This window comes from Boleophthalmus pectinirostris, unplaced genomic scaffold, assembly GCF_026225935.1.
Source record: "Boleophthalmus pectinirostris isolate CB_2022bp ecotype Guang Dong unplaced genomic scaffold, ASM2622593v1 HiC_scaffold_12, whole genome shotgun sequence".
Lineage (NCBI taxonomy): Eukaryota > Metazoa > Chordata > Actinopteri > Gobiiformes > Gobiidae > Boleophthalmus > Boleophthalmus pectinirostris.
The window spans coordinates 26,283,520-26,302,440 of record NW_026571018.1 but is presented as its reverse complement, the minus strand read 5'-3'; the positions used below and the strand labels follow the sequence as shown (position 1 = coordinate 26,302,440).

Here is an 18,921-nt window from a genome sequence, read left to right as displayed (position 1 = left end):
AGCTAAATCTAGAAATGATGAATCGCTGATGCTAATGTGAATAAAATGTAGTTTTATGTGATGTACAAACAGTTTCCATTTCCTTGTATGCCCCAACCTTTTCAATTGAAGGTGACTTTTCATTCATTCCAAAAGTTTCTTCCGGTAAACCAAAGCATTATTGGTGCTACATGTAAACGCAGTATTGAAAAAGAAAAGCTTAAACAAATCTGCTTAGACTGTCCCAGAACATGCTTCATTACATTATAGTCGTTTCCATGGTGTCCTCTGTCTCCTCACTTTTCCCACAATCCTCCTCTTCTGTGCTCTCAGTTATATGCTCACTCATACATGACTCCTCCTCCTTACAGTGCTCCAAGAGAGGTCTGCTCACACTACTGTCCGCTGATAACTTTGAATTAGTCTCTTCTACATCCGAGCTCCCAGATTCCCCATCCTCCTCTGATAAAGAGTACATTTTCCTGGACGTTTCCCCACCAGAACTGGCTGTATCGTCCAAACCGCTGCCCCTGTGTCTCTTTTGGAACAAGCTAAAGTCAGTTTTCCTCTCTCCTGTGTCTTCAGTAGCACCGAGTGGTAACAATCCATTGGGGAGACCGTTGGAGGCTTCTGGTGGTCTTGGCGAAGAGGCGCAGCACTGCTTAAGGATAGAAGCAGCCATTTTGAAGCGGTTTATTTTGGGTTTGGTCTGGGAGGAGACTTTGAGAGATGCGTTGGGATATGCCAGGCTGGAGTCCATGGAGCTGCAGCCGGCTTTAGCAACAGGCAGAGCGGGTATACCAGTCTTCATCATCCCCATTACCTCATAACGGAAACTGGAGATGTCCTGTTTCAGCTCCTGGAGTCATAAGAAATCACACATGTCAAATTTTATGGTGACTTTTTTTTGGGGGCTTTTTTGTTACCTCCTTAATTCAATTGTAGACTTTTTTTTTAAGGATGAGCTCACACATTCACAAGTTTGCACTCATATCAAAATAGGAATTAACCCTAAAATAAAATCTGGACTACACTAGGACTAAACCAAAACTAAAACTGGACCAGTCAGGACTGAAAGAGCACATATTACACTGTTTTCTGATCTATGTTATAATGTTGTTTCCTCATCAAAACATACTGGAGTTGTGTTTTGTTTCATTCACACAAACCCTGCATAATTAGGCAGAGTTCTTCTCTCAAACAGAAAACACTCAGTTCCACCCTGTGATGTGGTAATACAGGAAGTGCTCCACTGTGTTTTAAAACTCCATACATCTTCACTAGAATCATTTTGGTAATTTCAGGCTTTGAAAATTATCACTTCATGACATCACAAGGTGGAACAGAGCATTCTGAGCTTTGGAGATGCAGACAGATGAATAATAAAGGATTACTCAAACATGTGTGAATGAAACAAAACACAACTCCAAGTATGATGAGGTAACAAAATTATAACATAGCTTAAAGTCAATTTTAAGTTATATACAACCTTTAACCCGGATCAAACCAGGACCAGACCAGGACATTTGTGAGCAACCCCTTAAATGTCCAATAAATTATTCCATTTTGGGGAATCAGGGGACACCATCTTGATCAAGGATTCTAAAATAGTGAATATAAAGTAGGCCTAAAATGCTTCACTTCACTTCACACAGAAGGGCCACAAAGAGAAAGAAAGATTCATTAGTTTTAATGAGTTGTGAAGAGTTTTTTTTTTTTTTTATGATTGTGATACTTATAACTTTTGTGATAAAGGACTGTGTCTGAGGAGCAAATGTATCGCATCATTATGTTTTTAATAGTGTAAAATAATATATGGAAAACAACTTGATGTATTAAGCACTGATGTAGGAATCTGTTGATTAATCTTTTTCTCTGTTCATTAATCCTTTTCTCTGTTTACCTTTTTATTCACTGGCCTCTTAGCTTTCTAAGATATTGCTAGGTTGTTGGGGTTTTAACTACCTTGTAACTGGCAGTAGTAATTGGCCATCATTATCATTAAAAATAAAATGTTTTTTCCAGAACAGTGGCCACAAACTAAGAGAACAGCCCACACTAAACCAAATTTAAACTAAGCCAGAACTAACACTAGATAAAACCAGGACTCAATCAAGGTTAGGGGAACTATGCATAGACTAGATGTGTGATCAGCCAAAATTTTACTGCTGTATCTTGAAATATCCCATATAGTCGTCTTGGGGAAAGGGCTCATCATAATTTAAGGAGGTCCAACAGGGAACACTATGGGTAGATACATAAACAGAATAATAAGCATTAATAATTCAAGTTAACATTCCTTTGGCCTATAGTCACAATGCACAATATAAACGCAAAATCACTTCATGCTTGTATGGGTTTCGTTCAAAACTTGAGAGCATTCAGATTGCAGCAGTGTTGTATATTTTTATCTGTAAGCTCAGTGCCAGGGTCTGCTTACATAATTCCACTTTGTTCTGCAAAAACTGAGCATGTACCTTGAAGTTCTCCTCTGTCAGGCCCTCTTCTGTCTTGGCGTCTCTGATCATCGCGGCCACATATCGCTTCACCAGATTCCTCAGTACCTCCTACACCAGCAAAAGACAGAAACAGTGACTATGTTCACACACATACTCCTAAAATCTGATCACTTAAGGATTTCTGGTGTTGTCATGTAAACTGTTTTATGTGAGCAATCTGATTTCTGTCTGGTTGTTCACCCCTGTGCCGGTTCTGACAAGAAAATTATGATAAATGGCATACTAATGCCGCAAAGACAAAAAGAATTTTTAAGGTCCCATATTTTACTATTTTCTGTTTCATCATCAAAAACATAACTGGAGCTGTGCGCCGTTTCATTCACACATGTTTAACACACAAACCCTGCATATTTAGGCTGAGTTCTTCTCTCAAACAGAAAACACTGTTCCACTGTGTGATTTCAGTTGGTAATAGGATATATAACAGGATATACACTGTGTTTTTAAACGCCATCATTTTTGCTCTGGAATTGCCAATCTCTACTGAACTACAGGTAAAAGGTAGCTGTTACTACTACCACTACATGACATCACAAATTGGAAAAGAGCATTTTGAGCATTGGAGATGTAGACTGACTACACTCAAAAATACAACTCCGGTTGGTTTTGAGGAGACAGTATTATAACATGGCTTAAAGCTCACAAGAGTCCATTTTACATATCATGGGATTGAAGATTTTATTCTAACCATATCAGTGTACCCAGTGAGACTGACCCGAGTAAGTATCTCTTAATAGTGACAAAGTGCTCCACTAAAGCCTAAGTCAGTGAGCCAGAACAGAAATCCACTTTCAGGAGAAAAAACATCTCAAGTCTACATTTCTTCTAAAGCCACTTTGACAACCCCCCACTGGTTGGGACAAATAGATTTCTTTGCAGAAAGAACATGCAAAAATACCCCACTGAGTGTAATTTTAGGCCTATTGTATGGTGCAGCACTAATGCTTTGTATCGACTGTCAGGGAATTCAAATGCAGAGTGACAACCAAAAGACAGGAGTATTTTGATCTGTAACTTTCTTTAGCACAAACAAAGAGATACAGTGAAACCAACTGTGGATGGATCAATGTGCCGCTATGCAAGACTTACCTGATACTGATGGTTTATTCGTACATTATCCGCTGCACGTCTCTGCAAAAACAACAGTAAATATACAAGACAATCCAGCCAGGTCCATACTACTCAAGACCGCAGACTCCCTGAACTCAGGTTTGCACTAACAGCATTCTCATACAAGCTCCAAACAGGCTAAAAATCCTAACCTTGCACAGACAGATGGATTCTCGTGATATTTGTGAGTTCACAAACTCATGAGAATGAATCTTCAGAGACTCTTGTTGTAAGGTTTATCTGACAGGCGAGAGTCGTCCTAGATTGATGTGCAGAAGTCAGTTCAGAGCGCAACACTTATCAATCTAGTGTGAGCCACATTAAAAATCTCCTCTTATATTTGCACATGGTAAATAATCATTACATGCGCAATTTTAAATGTTGAATATGGAAATGTGGATGGTGATGTTTTGAAATAAAATGTGGTTTGACTATAAATGGATGGATATTTGGATGTATTTTATTTGTTTGTTAACTTGCCCAGGGACTGCAGATGATAAACTAACTAAACTAAACTAAAAAATAAAAACTAAACTAAACTAAAAAAAACAGTAATTTGTCTTCTCTACCTTCTCTACCTTTATTCAAGGGATCAGGTCACTTGAAAAATCATTGGCACTGATCTAAACATATCTGCTGCCATATATTGTATAGGAGCATTGTTTTCCGAAAAATCTTGAAGAAGTTTATATTTGGTGGCACAAATGCAAGTATTCATAGATACTGTAGATCAAATACAATTAATTGAGGACATAATATATAATAAATAATAAGATCAAAACACTAAACCTTAACTACCTAGGACTAAAAAACAAAAACAGGACTAAAAACAAGCAAACAAACAAACCAACAGACTGCTCAACAAGCAATATATCAAGACAACACAAATAGCAAGAGACCAACTTGCTATTAAGTTCCTGAAGTCCCTGAGTTTCATAACCACTGCTCCATCTCACTTGTTTTGTCCATTTTTCTTGTTGAAACTTCATAATATTACTATTACAAATCAAAACAAACTAGACTGTGAGGCACCTACCCCCAGTGTCCCCAGGGTCTCCGGCCTCCTGGATCTGGTCCTCTTGCAAATCTGCCTCTTGGTCCAGCACATGAGATACCAGAAGGACTTGGGGCTGGGAATAATGTTGAAAGGTGCAGGCAGAGTGGCTCCTTCTTCAAAGTAACTCATCCACAGTTTTGTCCTGGCAAACTTCCACTCGATATCCGCGTGATCCTGAAATATAAAAGAGAAGGTTCAAAAACAGGGCTGCCAACAACACAGAATAGCATAAAGGCTTTATCTATTCATCGAATGGTCTTTGATGTGGGCTTACTGCGATGTGCTGGTATGAGTTGTTCATCATGGCGATCAGCATATTCAGAAGCACCACCAAAGAGATGACGTTGTAAGTACCGAACATTGTGGCACCAACAAATTCTGTGAACTGGTGGTCCGGTTTCACATTTGTCACATAGAGGTTTATGAGACCAAAAATAGACCAGAAAAGGGATTGCAGAGTCTCAAATAAACTGTAAAAATGAAACAAAAAACAGATGATTTAGATGAGGTGTTAGCACCATGTCGCTGTTAAAAGTAGAACAACTGGCTCATGAATATTGTCTGAAAAACTCATTACATCTGGTGATTATATTGCTGTTAGAATGAAAAATGAGGAATGTATGTTTGACTTTTTGTCTCACTGATGCGTTCATCCCTAACTCTGTTTATATAGAGTTATATAATATATATTATAATAACACCAGGTAAACTGTGGTCCCTGCATTACATGGGTTAGGAATGCTATCAGCTAACTTACTGACTGACTATATTCTCTGACCTTTAACCATACTATATTTTTAATTTAGCATTTTCATTTGTTTAACTTACTAAAAGTATTTTCTAAAATGCTAACTTGCATGTGTATTTTATTTTTCTGTGGACATCTTGGTAATTTTGTATGTAAAACATACTGCATATTTCTATTCTATTTTTGCTCTATTCTAGTGATCTTTCTTGTCAGTGGGGAAATTGCATATCTGTAACTAATCTGTAACTAATTCCAGAGGAATGAATTAGTTACAGATATGATATATTCTGATGAAAAAAATAGGTTTAATTCAAAGCATTAATAGCATAGATAACTGGTGACTTTATTATGAATGTAATTTAAAAGATAAAAGTAATTCATGCTAAATGGAAAGTGAACTGACGTGGAGAAGGCGTTGTTCTGCTGCACACAGCGGATCCCTTTACACTTCCCCTTCTCGTCTTCAGCTCTGGTCTCATAGTAAAAGTACAGCTGATTCAGCCCATTGGCAAAGGCCAGTAATACCTGCAAAGAAGAGCTTATTCAGTGTGTATATAGTTGTATCAATATTTTAATGGTACAGTAAGTTTATGAAAATACTGGACCTAACTTTGTTGTGCTTAGTGTGTAATTGGTCAATAAAATATTCTATAGCCTTGTTGAAAGCAATATAGGAGGACTATGCCAGTGAGATATGCTGCTAATTACTGCACAATATCCCCAAGCATTCAAGTTAAAAGTGGATTAAAAACAGGCCCACTTCATGAAATATGCAAATGTTTGCTCCTGGCAGAATAAATATTTAAATTTAAGTCTGTGTTATAGAGAGAAAACAGGTTAATATGGTATTTTGAGATCTGTCAGTCAAGTTTCTCTTTGCTGTTTACCAGACAGTAGATGAAGAGGAACTTGAGGATATCCAGCAGCATTCTGCCCAGTGAGATCTGCAGAGGCCCCAGGTGTGAGTTGGCTGTGAACAGTGAGATGAGGCGCAGAGAGCTGAAAATGTTAGCGATCGCAAACACTGCCTCCGCCACCAAAGTCGGGTGCCACATCTCCCACTGGTTTCTAGGTTTGCTGCCACTGTACTGAATGAGAAAATATGTGACAAATATATACAATCATTCTCCTTTTCCACATGAAAAACGTTTGTGTGTAAGTGCCAGTAGTGCTGGTGTCTTACTTTGGTGTAGGCTACGATCTTGAGGGATATTGTGGCTAAATACAAAGAGTTCATGACAAAGTCCATGAGGTTCCACCAGTCATGGATGTAGTCCTGAAATCCTCCATCCCACATCTGCTTGATCTCAGCCCAGATAAACCCTGAAATACACATTATTATAAGTGTAAATGTAGGTGCATTTTGGCGTACAAAAAGAGAGAGAGAGATAATTGAGTAAAAGAAAAGAAACTATGAGATATAAAAGGTGCAGAGCAGTTGAGCTTGGCAGTCATCATTTTAGAGTAATCAGTTGTAAATGTCAGTTAAAACACTTTAGGAGAAGTGGAGCGTTTTCTTTTGTAAAATGTCAACTTGGGAGATTCAGGCAGAGGCGTCTCTAACTTTAATCAATTATTTAAATTTTTTATTTTTATTTTAAAATTTTAAAAATAAAAAAAATCTGTCTGAATAATTAATATTCAATTGAAACATTACTGGAAAACCTTTCTCACAACACTGAGGCTATAGTACAAAATTACTGCTACTTCATGATTTAATTTAAAATTGGATGCAGAAATAACATTATTATTAATAAAATTGAATAACTGAAGTTGCTTTTTTATTATCATCTTCCTCATTTACTGTATTTTGCTGTGTGTTGGATATAAACTTTCTTTCTCTATACTTTCTCTCTATATGTTTTATGATATGGCATCAATCATGCCATGTAGCCCCTTTTACCCTAAATACTGACCCAGGACCCAGGGCAGGATCATCCACTCCACAGTAGTGGGCGGGGGCCCCTGCCGGTCCTGGCGGTCCTGCTCGGTGGTGACGATGTGCTGAGAGGCCAGCAGCAGCAGGAACAGGAAGGTCAGGTAGGATGAGGTGTGGCAGATGAACTTTATGAAGGGTTTCCGGATGAAGAGTCCGTAGCGGCTCTTGGGAGCGATGAGGTAGCACAGGGCGAACAGCGGGAAGAGCAGACCGATGAAGACACACGTGATGAGCTTCCCCGCCCAGTGGCGCCTCCTCCAGCCTGGAAACTCATCGTACCATCTAGAGGCTAGGAGCTGCTGACAGTTGGGTTGGGCCACAAACTACAGCATGAACAGCAGGAGGGGGTGGAGAGAGAGAAGGGTGATTAGTCTCTCATAAGCAGTAATGATGATGCATCTAGAGGTTGATCTGTGAAGTAAATATTATGTATTGTGAGGCCAGTATTTTGTGCCAATTTGAATATTTTTCCCCAAATTGTAGGATATGGAACTATAAGCTCAGTCAGTGTCTTTACATTGTATGGCTTTACACATAATAAAACTATAATTAAATTAAATAATATCAGCAGTGATGTTTAGACATCCACAACCCTGTTATGCAACACACTTAAAAGAGAGCAGTGTTCACACAAAGCTCATCTCCAGTCAGGCATTTAGCACCAGAACCAAATATTGTCCAATGTTGGATCCTGAAGACCAATATCTACATATACTAAAAGGCGAAACTATCAGCCTACCAGTCTACTTCTATTGGAAACATCGGCCTCTCTGACCACTGTATACTGTAAACTCACTCAGTCACATACACATGGGTGAATGGGTCTTTCCCTAAAATTTAAATCTTATTTAATAATCCTAAATGAACCCAGGCTGTATTATAATCTGCTCTATGAATATATGAAGATTATGATCAAGATGGGTTCAGTAAGATGTCATTCCTTTGCAGTAACACCTGAGTGCATCCCAAAAATCGTGTGAAATCTCACGGTGAGAACTCATTAAAGGCGCGGTGTTGACCGGTAACAGCCGCTGCCAATTCACCAACTCTGCTGCCCGTCACCATGGAAACCCCAGATCCTAGTCTGCGTCAGTCTGGAGTCGACAGCTCAAATTTACATACACTTAATAACAATATCCCCTCAAAACTTAGAAAGGATTTTAGAAGTGAAGGGAAAACATATTTACTGGTAAAAACTATAATATAAATAAATAAATATTTGCCATGACTACGGTTTGTTCAATTTGGTTTTAAGGTTGGAGTACATTTAAATTCAATGTATTGTATTTTTGTATAACCCAATATCATAACAGCAGTGGTCTTCACCAAAGTTTTGGATTGACTCAAATAACTTTACTGAAGGATAAAAATAGCAAAAGAGAAAATACATCCTCTATCCACAATTCACATAGATGCTTCAACAGGTAATAAATAAATATATCCAGATGTTGTCTAATAATTAAGTCCCTAACCTCTAAATGGACCATCTTTATCATTCTCAACAGTTTTGGCTGAAGTAGTGGCATCATCTGTTGCCAGTTCAACCCTATTCACCTCCACTACAAATAGGAACACAGGAGCTGCAGTTTTATCATCTACTAATCATATTCTGCCTAAACTCAAAATTGCTTTATTTTACTTACTTATTCCTGGTGAAAAACTTCCCTAAACTCATTCAAACTCTTCTTTTGCTATTTCTTACCCATCACACTAATTTCACTTTAATCTTCAGTACTTTTCTTTATATAATCCCTCAGTCATCCAGGTAGGTTCATAAGCAAAAGAAAATTCAATACTCAATACTTTCATCAAAACATAAATTCACCCTTTCAAAATGTGAAAGGAGGAAGTGGGTATATAAATCCCTCACAAACAAGATGGATTCTTGAACTCAAGAGAATCCATCTTGAGTTACTCCCGCTATAAGATCCAAATTTGCCCAGCAGTGGGCGGACCAGTGACAGTGCGGCATTAAGGACTATGTGGAAGACAAAGTGTCCAAGCAAACCAAATCAAACATGGTGACGCCCACAGGCATACTTCAGCCTGTTTTATTGAAAATGGAGAGTATTTTTGTTTGTGAAAAACACGCAGAAGGTAAGCGATAGGGAAGATTTCTATGTTTTTCTCCAGAGTGGATGATACAAAAGTTACTGATTGATTTTTGAATTTTGATTTTGATTTTCAGAAAGCAGTATTCCAGATTATGGTGGAAACAAAACCAAATGCACTTGTTTAGAAGAAGATGTTGAGTACCCAAGCTTTGATAAACATAAAACTTCTGAAATGGAAAAATCCACTGGCACATTACAGCTGCAGATATTGAATGAGGAGATGACTGTGATTTCAAAAGCAAACACTCAGTAAGAGCCACTTAAGCTTCTAGATCTTTTAATCAGCATAAAACACTGGGCTAATAAGATATAATTATAAGACATAAAAGATAATTCCTCACAGTTACAAAATATGTTTGTGCTAATATTACATACTTTAAAGATTAAATGAAAGCATATAGATACTTAAATTATAGGGATGAGGAAATACGATTGCCACAAGATTGGGCACACAAGTAGAAACTGATCTCATAAGATTTGTTTACATTTGGTTGCACAAACCTCTTGAGAAGTAGTTCCTAAAAGCAGTGCTATAATAACTTGTTGCCACCATTACCCACATACACCTATAAAACTGTTTTTATTGTCTCTGTAATAGCCATCCATGTGGCAAGCGCGATCAACATTATTTACATATATCTGACAGACAAATTGTGCTTGATATACTTTTAGTTTTAGCCACTTGGATGTAAACTGCTTGAGTGTCTTTCAGCAAGTAGTCAGTTCATATTACAGTGAAGGAGAGAAAACACTTCTCTTCTGCCACATTGTTTTTTACAAATGGCTGCAGCAGTGACAGACCAGAGCAGCCTGAGGTGTTGTTTACATAAGCTCTCAGTCTCTTTCTGGTCTAGTTTGTAGTGTGTGTACAATGTTGCCAATGTCAAGTTAAAACTGTCCTAAAAAACGGAGAGAGAGGAGGCGATCTCTGGGTGAAGGGCCTGGGGCAGTCCCTCTCCTGTCTGTGGATCCAAGTCTTCCCAGCAGTTTTAAACACACAAAAGACCTGCTCCAAGTCTGCTATAGAACTGACAACTCACTATAGAACTCACAACTCCAAAAATGTACACACAGAATACTACAGGTGACACCGGTGAGTCCACTAAAACAGCGCAGGACCACAATGTCAGAATACAGAGTAAATATGACTTTATTATACACAAAGACATCATAGTAGACAACCCATATTTGACAAAGTGATATCGAGGACTGGTTTGGGGCACTAAATGAGATGATGGAGAGGAAGGGAGCGGGAGCTATGAACAGGGTGGGAGATAGGAGGAGCTGTGAGTTTGGTGTAGCTCTGCTCCAAACCGGAGATAACATAACTTATTTTAATATATAGAGGTTGCATTTTGTAAACTATATTCCAAAACATCCAGTTACAAATTGAGAGAGGAAATTGCAGATTGAATCCAAGGAGAAGTCAACTAATTTCTCTTCAAATGAGTTATGCTTCTCTCAGATTATTTAATACCTAAAATTTGCATATTTTATTATATTTAATTTTACATTGTTTTTAACTAAAAGCATAATTACTTTTCCATTAAACCTGCAATTACACTGCAGTTGCAACATTAAATACATATGTTGTAAAGATATGGTCATTTTTAACAATGTGATTTCGTTTGAATTTCTTCACTGAACCTACAAAGCTGTGTGTTCAAAGGAGAATCATGAATAATTAAAATACTGATTTATACAGCTAACGGCAAGATTATGCAGTATGCTTGACTTGATTGGGTTTTTAACACTTCAAATAAGCAATGACTGTTTTTCTCACACCCAACTGTGAGCAAAATGTTATTGCACATTACACAAATATGTATCCATTTCAGAGCTCATAAAGACAACATAAAACTTTCAACCCAGATGCAGTTTTGATGAGGATCACAAGGGGGCAATGTCAAACTATTCTATCACACATCACCCCAGCACCCCTCAGGAATAAGGATTTACACCCAGTTCACCGAGGCCCATTCTTCATGTGTAAATCCTTTGGGAGGATAATGGCCGATTGTGTGAGTTACTGATCAGCTTTATCTGATTTGGTTTCACGCTGCATCAGAGCCCATCTCTCCGTGAGCAGTGCAGCTCTTCAGATAAAATGCCTGTGGAGATTTCCATTTAGACTGTCCATATTGTTTATGCACACATAGATTGCAAAACAAGCTGCAAAACACACAGAAAACTGCTAATCTGCTAATTATAATAATCTTTTCACTCATCAAACATTATTTTAGTTTACTTTGACCCATTCAGTTTAAAAAGTGCACTGTGTAACTATTTGGATGATGGGCCTCCACCTGCCACCTGGCCAAGTTACATGTCACATCTTTGGAGAGGAGAGCCGGCTCACAGCAAGAATGCATTTGTTTTGTTTTTTTGTTTGTTTGTTTTTGCATTAAAAAAGCCTGAATTTAATTTTTTTTTTCAGAGGATGCCCATGCACGCCAGAGCGACAGACATCAAATGTTTCTTCTAAACTGTAGTTATGGTGATGATATGAACAGTGAACACTGACTTCCTGCTTAGGCTGCCACTCTATCTTGCCACTATCTTGTACTTGTTTATTGGAAGTGTTAAAAGCTCTTTTTAAATATTGCTTATTTATTTGTATTGTTCTTATCACTTAAACCACAGGGCCTAAAGGAACAAATTTAGCTCTGTCTTGTGTTTCTCTCGGATGCTTGAATGACAAATAAAGAACCTTGAACCTTGATTTTATGATTTGCATAAACAAACAAACAATAACAATTTGAAAGTGAATACAATGTTACAATACAGTTGCAACTCCTGAGGTCAGATATTTAAATCTCAAATCTGTGTATTTTTACTGCAGTGGTTTGCCGTTACTATCACAAGTGGGTTTGTGTAAAAGCTAAATAGATTTGTGTTCTTTCATAGGGCCAGTGATCAAGAGCAGAGCTGCACAAAACAAGGCAAGGTTAAAAACATACAGCTTCATCACCAGTGGCTGAATGCATGTGGAGTCACAATAATTACCTGCTCTCCAGTGTCTGACAATGGGTCGACCCTCGCCTCTCAGGAAAACACCCAGCAATAATAGCTCTGTGCGAAAACTGACAACAGGCTTTTGCCAGCACCTAAATGTCCACTTAACCCTGAACGCATCACAGGAGATGGACCATGTCTGAACCAAAGGCTGTCTGTCACATGCACAAAGCAATCACAGTGAATGGCATTGTACATCTCTGTAATTAGACTGCTCACATGTCACACAGGGCCTATAAGAAACAACTAGAATCATTATCGTCATCTGCTGTTGGGACTTTCAGCTCTCAGATAATTCAAGTCTTCACTATTGGAGCAGAGTGTAATGCAATTCTGGAGACATGAAATGCAATCCAGAAAATAGCATTTGTGAGATAAAAGTTAATTAAAGTTAACTTCCACTGTATGAAAGATTGAAAGATGATTAAAAATACACTGTAAAATTGAATTGAATGAACTGTAATATAAATGTAGTCCACAATTAGTTTTAATTGTGGTTTAGTCTTTGTTCTGTAAAGTAATTAAAATGAGTGATGTTTTGCTTTGATTCTTGGCAAGGTTATAGAGGTTGTATGCATAAGTGCTAAATGCCAATACGTTTGTTGAAAATTGTCTTTTTATTCATCATTGTTGTTTAAAAAATAGCCACAAATGTCATTCAAATTTCAAATACACTGCTATAACAATGTCTGAGTTATATTGTTCTTTTTGAACACTCAAACAACCTGACATTGTGGTATTCATTTAATATATAGTAATAGTAAGGTACTTCTATAGCCACAGCTGTCCTGGGACAGCTGACAGCAGCAAGACTGCAATCTGCACCATTGCCATAAATACACACCACACTGGTCAGAGCTTGGACCAGACTGTTGACTTTTGGGTTGGTGGGTTAACATTTAACTGTTTATACCACAATATTCATATATTTCCCTAATATTATGCAGTCAGTCTACAGTTTGACACAGACAGATAATGTGGACTTATGTTGCACTTAACTCCACTACAGGAGGAGCAGGTCGAGAGCTTATTCTGGACTGCCCCCAAGTCTGTGTGCTGGGGTCATTTGTCTTTGAAAAGGGCAGCTGGAGGGGTTTTTAGCTATCAGAGACACAGTCCTCCATCTTTGTCTGTGTGTGATCGAAGGCTGGTGTGTAATGAATGAGCAGAGTGGATAATGAAGACAGCCGCAGGCCTGGCCTGAGGAGCTGCTCCAGCCTGAGGCCTGTGTGTTCAAATCTACACACAAACTCAAGGATTAAGTGCAGCTAATCACAAACAGATCTGGTTAAACAGGGCTGTCTGTCAATGAGTGTGGGGATAGCATGAAAATTCAAGCAATATGTAGAACCATGTGGATGACAATTATAAGATTGCAAGTGTGATATTGTGCTGTCGATTTAATAACTACAAAGGGACTACAGAATCAAAGCTTAACAAAGACTAAATCTGGACAGGAACAAAGCAAAGACTAGATAAAAAGTATGACTGATACACGTTTGATGAGGAGAGAGACATTCACATAAAATCTAAAAATGGGAAGAGGATCAAATTTGGGAAAAAGGATATGTACAACTCGTATTGTAAAAAGACATTTTTTATGATGTCCAGATCTACTCAACACTTTTAAGCACTGTGCCCCCATTGTGTCATACTGAACAAGCCTGTACCACACACAACGCTATAACACAGGAGATAGAAGAATAAAGGGCTGTGGTGCTGGAGTGCATGTGCTCAGACAAAGTGCTACAAGCAAAAGGAGAAGGATGAATTATATGTCCCTCTGGAGAGTAATGCACACACTTCCTCACCTTTATATTCAGAGGAACAATTGTGCAGTGTAATATGTCTTTAACCCCCTGCTACTAGCTCTAGGTGCCTTCAGCTATAACAGAGAAGACCAGGGAACACGCGACAAGAGCAACTCATGCATCATGTATAATGTTATCACGGCTGTTCCTATGGAGATGAGCCAAGATACAAACACACCACTGATAACAGGGAACACTTCTCTTAAAGGTCCTATATTATTGACTCCTGTGAGGTTTAAGCAATGTTAGAATGTTGTTATCTCATCGAAAACATACCCAGAGTTGTGTTTTGTTTCATTCATGTTTCAGGAACCCTTTATTGTTAGTCTGTCTACATCTCCAAAGCTCAAAATGCTCTGTTAGCCCTTGTGATATCATGAAGCGATAGTTTTCAAAATATCTTTTACTTTTATTCAGTAAAGATCGGCAATTTCAGGGCTAAAATCATCCAAATGATTCTAGTGAAGGTGTACAGAGTTTAAAAACGCAAGTTAGAACAGAGAGTTTTCTATTTGAGAGAAGAACTCAGCCTAAATATGCAGGGGTTTGTGTTAAATGTGTGAATGAAAAAAACACAACTCCAGGTGTGTTTGTGATGAGGAAACAACATTATAACACAGATCAGAAAATCTGCATGCAATGTGTATGCAATCATTGTGTTATTCCTGACCATGAGTACTGAAGCAGTCATGGGCACCTATGAAAATGCTTGAAACAAATATTGATGTGGAGTGAGTGTAGTCTATATGCAGCAGGTGCAACACAAACACTACTGAAAAATCTAATTGGGAGTTTGTAATTAGCTGTTGATTAGCCAGCATGATTAACTATGTGTTGTCAAAACTTTGTGAGCCCTATTTGTCAAAATAATAACAAAAGAGTATCTGAAGGTGATACATAGTTCAGCATATCACCTTAGGAAAAACAGTCTACAACAATATGTCACTAACTAACAATTAGACACAAAACACTTAACTCAACTTGTAGCATTTACTATTAGAAGGTTTACCACCGTGTGCAGTAATTAAAGGGTCCATATTACTCTATTTTCTTATCTACAGGTATGTTATAATATTGTTTCCTCATCACATGCAGAACACACAAGCCCTCCACACACCTTCATTTCACCTTCATTTGGATGATTTCAGTCCTGGAATTTCCAGTCTCCACAGAACAAAAGGTAAAAGGTGCTGTTAACTTGAAAACTACCACAACATCACATTTTAAGGTGGAACTGAGAATTTTGAGCTTTCGAGATGTATAAAGATTGATAATAAAGGGTTACTCAAAAACATGCGAATGAAACAAAACACAATTTCAGGCATGTATTTGGTGATTTAAAGAGTTAATTCACAAGAGTCAATTTTGTGTGATCTGGGAACTTGTGAATACTGCATTGTAAAAGTTTCCAAAATGCGTATAAGACTAATGCATCGTGGTAATAGTGAGTAACAAAACAAGTGAACTCTAGGCTCTATGGCTATTGATGATAACATAAAGTAAATATAATCCTTTGACCTGTGATAGTACAGCATCAGATGCGTGCTTACCTCTTTCTGGTGGTACTTGATGGCCAGTTTGAGCCGTGCAAGGTCATTGGTGCCTTCTTCTTCCAGAAGGTTGTTATCGTCTTTGTAGTTCAGGATCATCTCCAGTTCTCTGGAGCTGCGTGTCTGGTCCAGCAGGTCTTTGGCAAATTGTTTACACTGATGGGACAGCTCCTCATACTCCGACTTGAACTCATTCTCCACCTAAAACAACACGTGAGGTGAGCATTATTATTTTCACGAACAATTAAGTGACAATTCTGCCTATAGGGAAAATTTTCCATATGATGATCTAGGTTTTGGTCAGAGTGTATCTGGGGACATTACAGCACTGGTGGGTGGAGAACTTGTAAATTCCACACAGAATGACTTCACCCAGTCCAGATATCAAATCAGGGCCAGTCCACTACCATACCACAAATACTGTGTGTCATCAATTCTGTTTGCCCTCTAACCATATATGGCAATCAGAAGCTACTTTCTAAACTACAATTACAGGCAATACAGGGTAGAAAATATTATGCTAATAAATCCTGGGTGCATAGTTTTAGGCTCAATGAGGCAGTTACCTATTACCATTAGAGGTCTGATTTGAATCATTTTACATATTCTTTTATGTTGGTAATATGGTAAACCCTTAGTTCACCATATAAAGCACTTATCAAAGGTCATGTCTTTGTCAGCACTGACGCGGTGGAACTCTCACCTTGCTGAGCTCCTGTAGCTCCCAGCTCAGTCTGAAGGCTGTGAGGAAGGGGTCCTCACTGGAGAGGGCGATTAGTGAGGGGCTGGACAGGGCTTTGTAGATGTTGAGGCGAGAGCGCGAGTGCCTCAGGCTGTCCACATCTGAACTGGAGACACACTCCACACAGTTACAGCGCACCTGCAACATCAAACAGCAGCACAGGTTTAATGAGCACACAACATTCACCACAGCTCCGCTCAGCTACACACCAATCCAATTATGTGTCTTTATTTTATGTTTGTGTGTTTTTATGGTTAAAATAGCATATGCTCCTAACTGATGCAACAATGGATTTGGGTGTAATTTTAAAGAGCTGCATTATGCCACAGCACTGCTCAGTTTTCTCATCTTCATATCACTGTTGCTTTATCACAAACGGATGAGTAAGCCTGCATTATTGACTTTGTGTGAGCTCCAAATTGCTCTCTCTTCCGTTATGATGGTTATGATTATTGCTGTTGCTATAAAATTACTCAAAGAAAAATGTTTAATTGAATCTTGAATGCTCATTCAATAACAATATATCCTAGTATTTATATTACAATGTTTATTTACTATCCCAAAGTGAATTTTAGCATTAAACTGGTAGAGTGCTGATATCTGTTACTATTAGAGTACTTGAGTGGTAAAGTAGCAGTTTCTCACCTCATGCGGCTGAGGCATGGACACACCTTTCTGCACCAGCAGCTTAATAATCTCGTAGTTGTTGGTGTGTGCTGCCAGGATGATAGGAGTGATGTCAGGGGTGAAGTCGGAGAACTGTTTGTCCAATAAGATCGGAGGAACCTGCAAAAGAAATAATGAAATTTCAATAATAATACATGAGATAATCAAAAAAGGTATTGCTTTAATAATGTTTTGTTTTTCTTCCCACAATCGAGAGACGCTCTATATTTCCACTTTAGTCTTTTTAGTCTGCAAGGTTTAAGCGACACTGATCAGAGGAAGTAATTCGTTTTGTTACAAAGTCTCGCCTCAACTGAGACTTTTGCATTGAAATGAATCTATCAGTCGTTGTCATGGCATTTTGCAGCTGTGGGTTGAAACGTGAATTGAATCAGCACCTTTTGAACTTCCATACGCAGCATCCTACCACCCCTTATTCCACACACAATGTAACATGTCAAGGATTTCACTGGGAATCAACATGCAGGGAACGAAACTCATTCTACCTCAGCGTCTTATCACCCACTCCAGCTTAAGCTCCTCTGCTGTTCCCTTGTCAGTCAGCAGTGTGCACCATAGGAATAACGCAGGCTATTGGTCGCTTTTAATTGAAGGGATAATATCTGATTTGGTCCTGAGGGAGTGAAAAACAAGAGCAGTGCAATGGATAAGGCAGGTGGCCAGGGACACAACACAACACGACATAAATAAGGTACTTAAAACAATAGCAGACAAAGGGCAAGGGAGAACAGAGGACTGGTGCAACAGGACAGGACATGTTGGTGGGTGTTAAGATAAGGGATTTGGGGCTTGTGATAAATGTGAATGAGGGCAGAAATGAGCAAAGATTTTTGAGTTTGGATAGACAGGGGATTAGACTGGTTCATGTGGATGTATTTTTGTGATGACCTAAACTTAAAGTCTATAATGGCACACGTAACTTCTCTGATGGAGGGTCTGCCAGCCCTCTCCGTAGATGTTATTGATAAATGTGTTGAATGTTGCCCAGAATAGCATTAAACGAGACATGTTGTGCTTGTACCTGCTATGTAGTTATAATTTTTATGGGATCATTATGTCATAATTTTCACATTTTAAATCTCAATAAGCACCAAAAAAGTCAGCTGAATTTAATTTTAGAAACACAACAAAGAGCCATGAAGTTGTTAGTATCTCTTAAGGATAGCTGCAGATCAAGATAGCAAAATACAACTTTTAGTAAATGAGAATGGAAACAACTGTAACATGGTTAAAAGCTCTGAAAAATCAATTTTGCATAATGTCTGCTTTAATCATATTTCTATGGAGAGAAGCACATAAGGTCAACACACTACAGTTTAAAATGGGAAAAATATGCATTCTACTAACTGTAAGAATGCATATTTTAAAAATGTAATTGAATAATAGATAGATATTTATTGCCATATTGTGTACATTCCTGTTTTATTTTGTTGCCAATTGCTTCCTGATTTGTTAATGTCATCACAGGATTGTACTGTTTTGAAATATTAAAAAGGTTCCTGCCTAAAAAATGGCTGGCAAATATAGAGTTATGCCTGTATTTGTATTTTGTAGAATGTTTGATTTGGCAGGTAGTAAGAAGATTTGTCTTGGGCTAGAGGTAGAGCCAACCCTATTTCTTTGTACTCAATCACCTCAATAATACTGCCA

At 38.2% G+C, this 18,921-nt stretch overlaps 1 protein-coding gene across 1 annotated transcript in view; it reads right to left on the bottom strand.

The window, feature by feature from the left end:
* Positions 1–238: 238 nt before the first annotated feature.
* Positions 239–18,921, bottom strand: part of trpc4a (transient receptor potential cation channel, subfamily C, member 4a) — a 78,325-nt gene continuing 59,642 nt past the window's right edge. The window contains exons 4-15 of the mRNA XM_055148252.1: positions 17,230–17,370; positions 16,546–16,722; positions 15,843–16,043; positions 7,330–7,675; positions 6,597–6,736; positions 6,301–6,501; positions 5,817–5,938; positions 4,940–5,135; positions 4,645–4,839; positions 3,588–3,629; positions 2,457–2,546; positions 239–838 (exon numbers count right to left, since the gene is read on the bottom strand). Coding sequence (XP_055004227.1) covers positions 239–838; positions 2,457–2,546; positions 3,588–3,629; positions 4,645–4,839; positions 4,940–5,135; positions 5,817–5,938; positions 6,301–6,501; positions 6,597–6,736; positions 7,330–7,675; positions 15,843–16,043; positions 16,546–16,722; positions 17,230–17,370 — 2,451 coding nt within the window. The remainder of the gene's footprint in view (positions 839–2,456; positions 2,547–3,587; positions 3,630–4,644; positions 4,840–4,939; positions 5,136–5,816; positions 5,939–6,300; positions 6,502–6,596; positions 6,737–7,329; positions 7,676–15,842; positions 16,044–16,545; positions 16,723–17,229; positions 17,371–18,921) is intronic.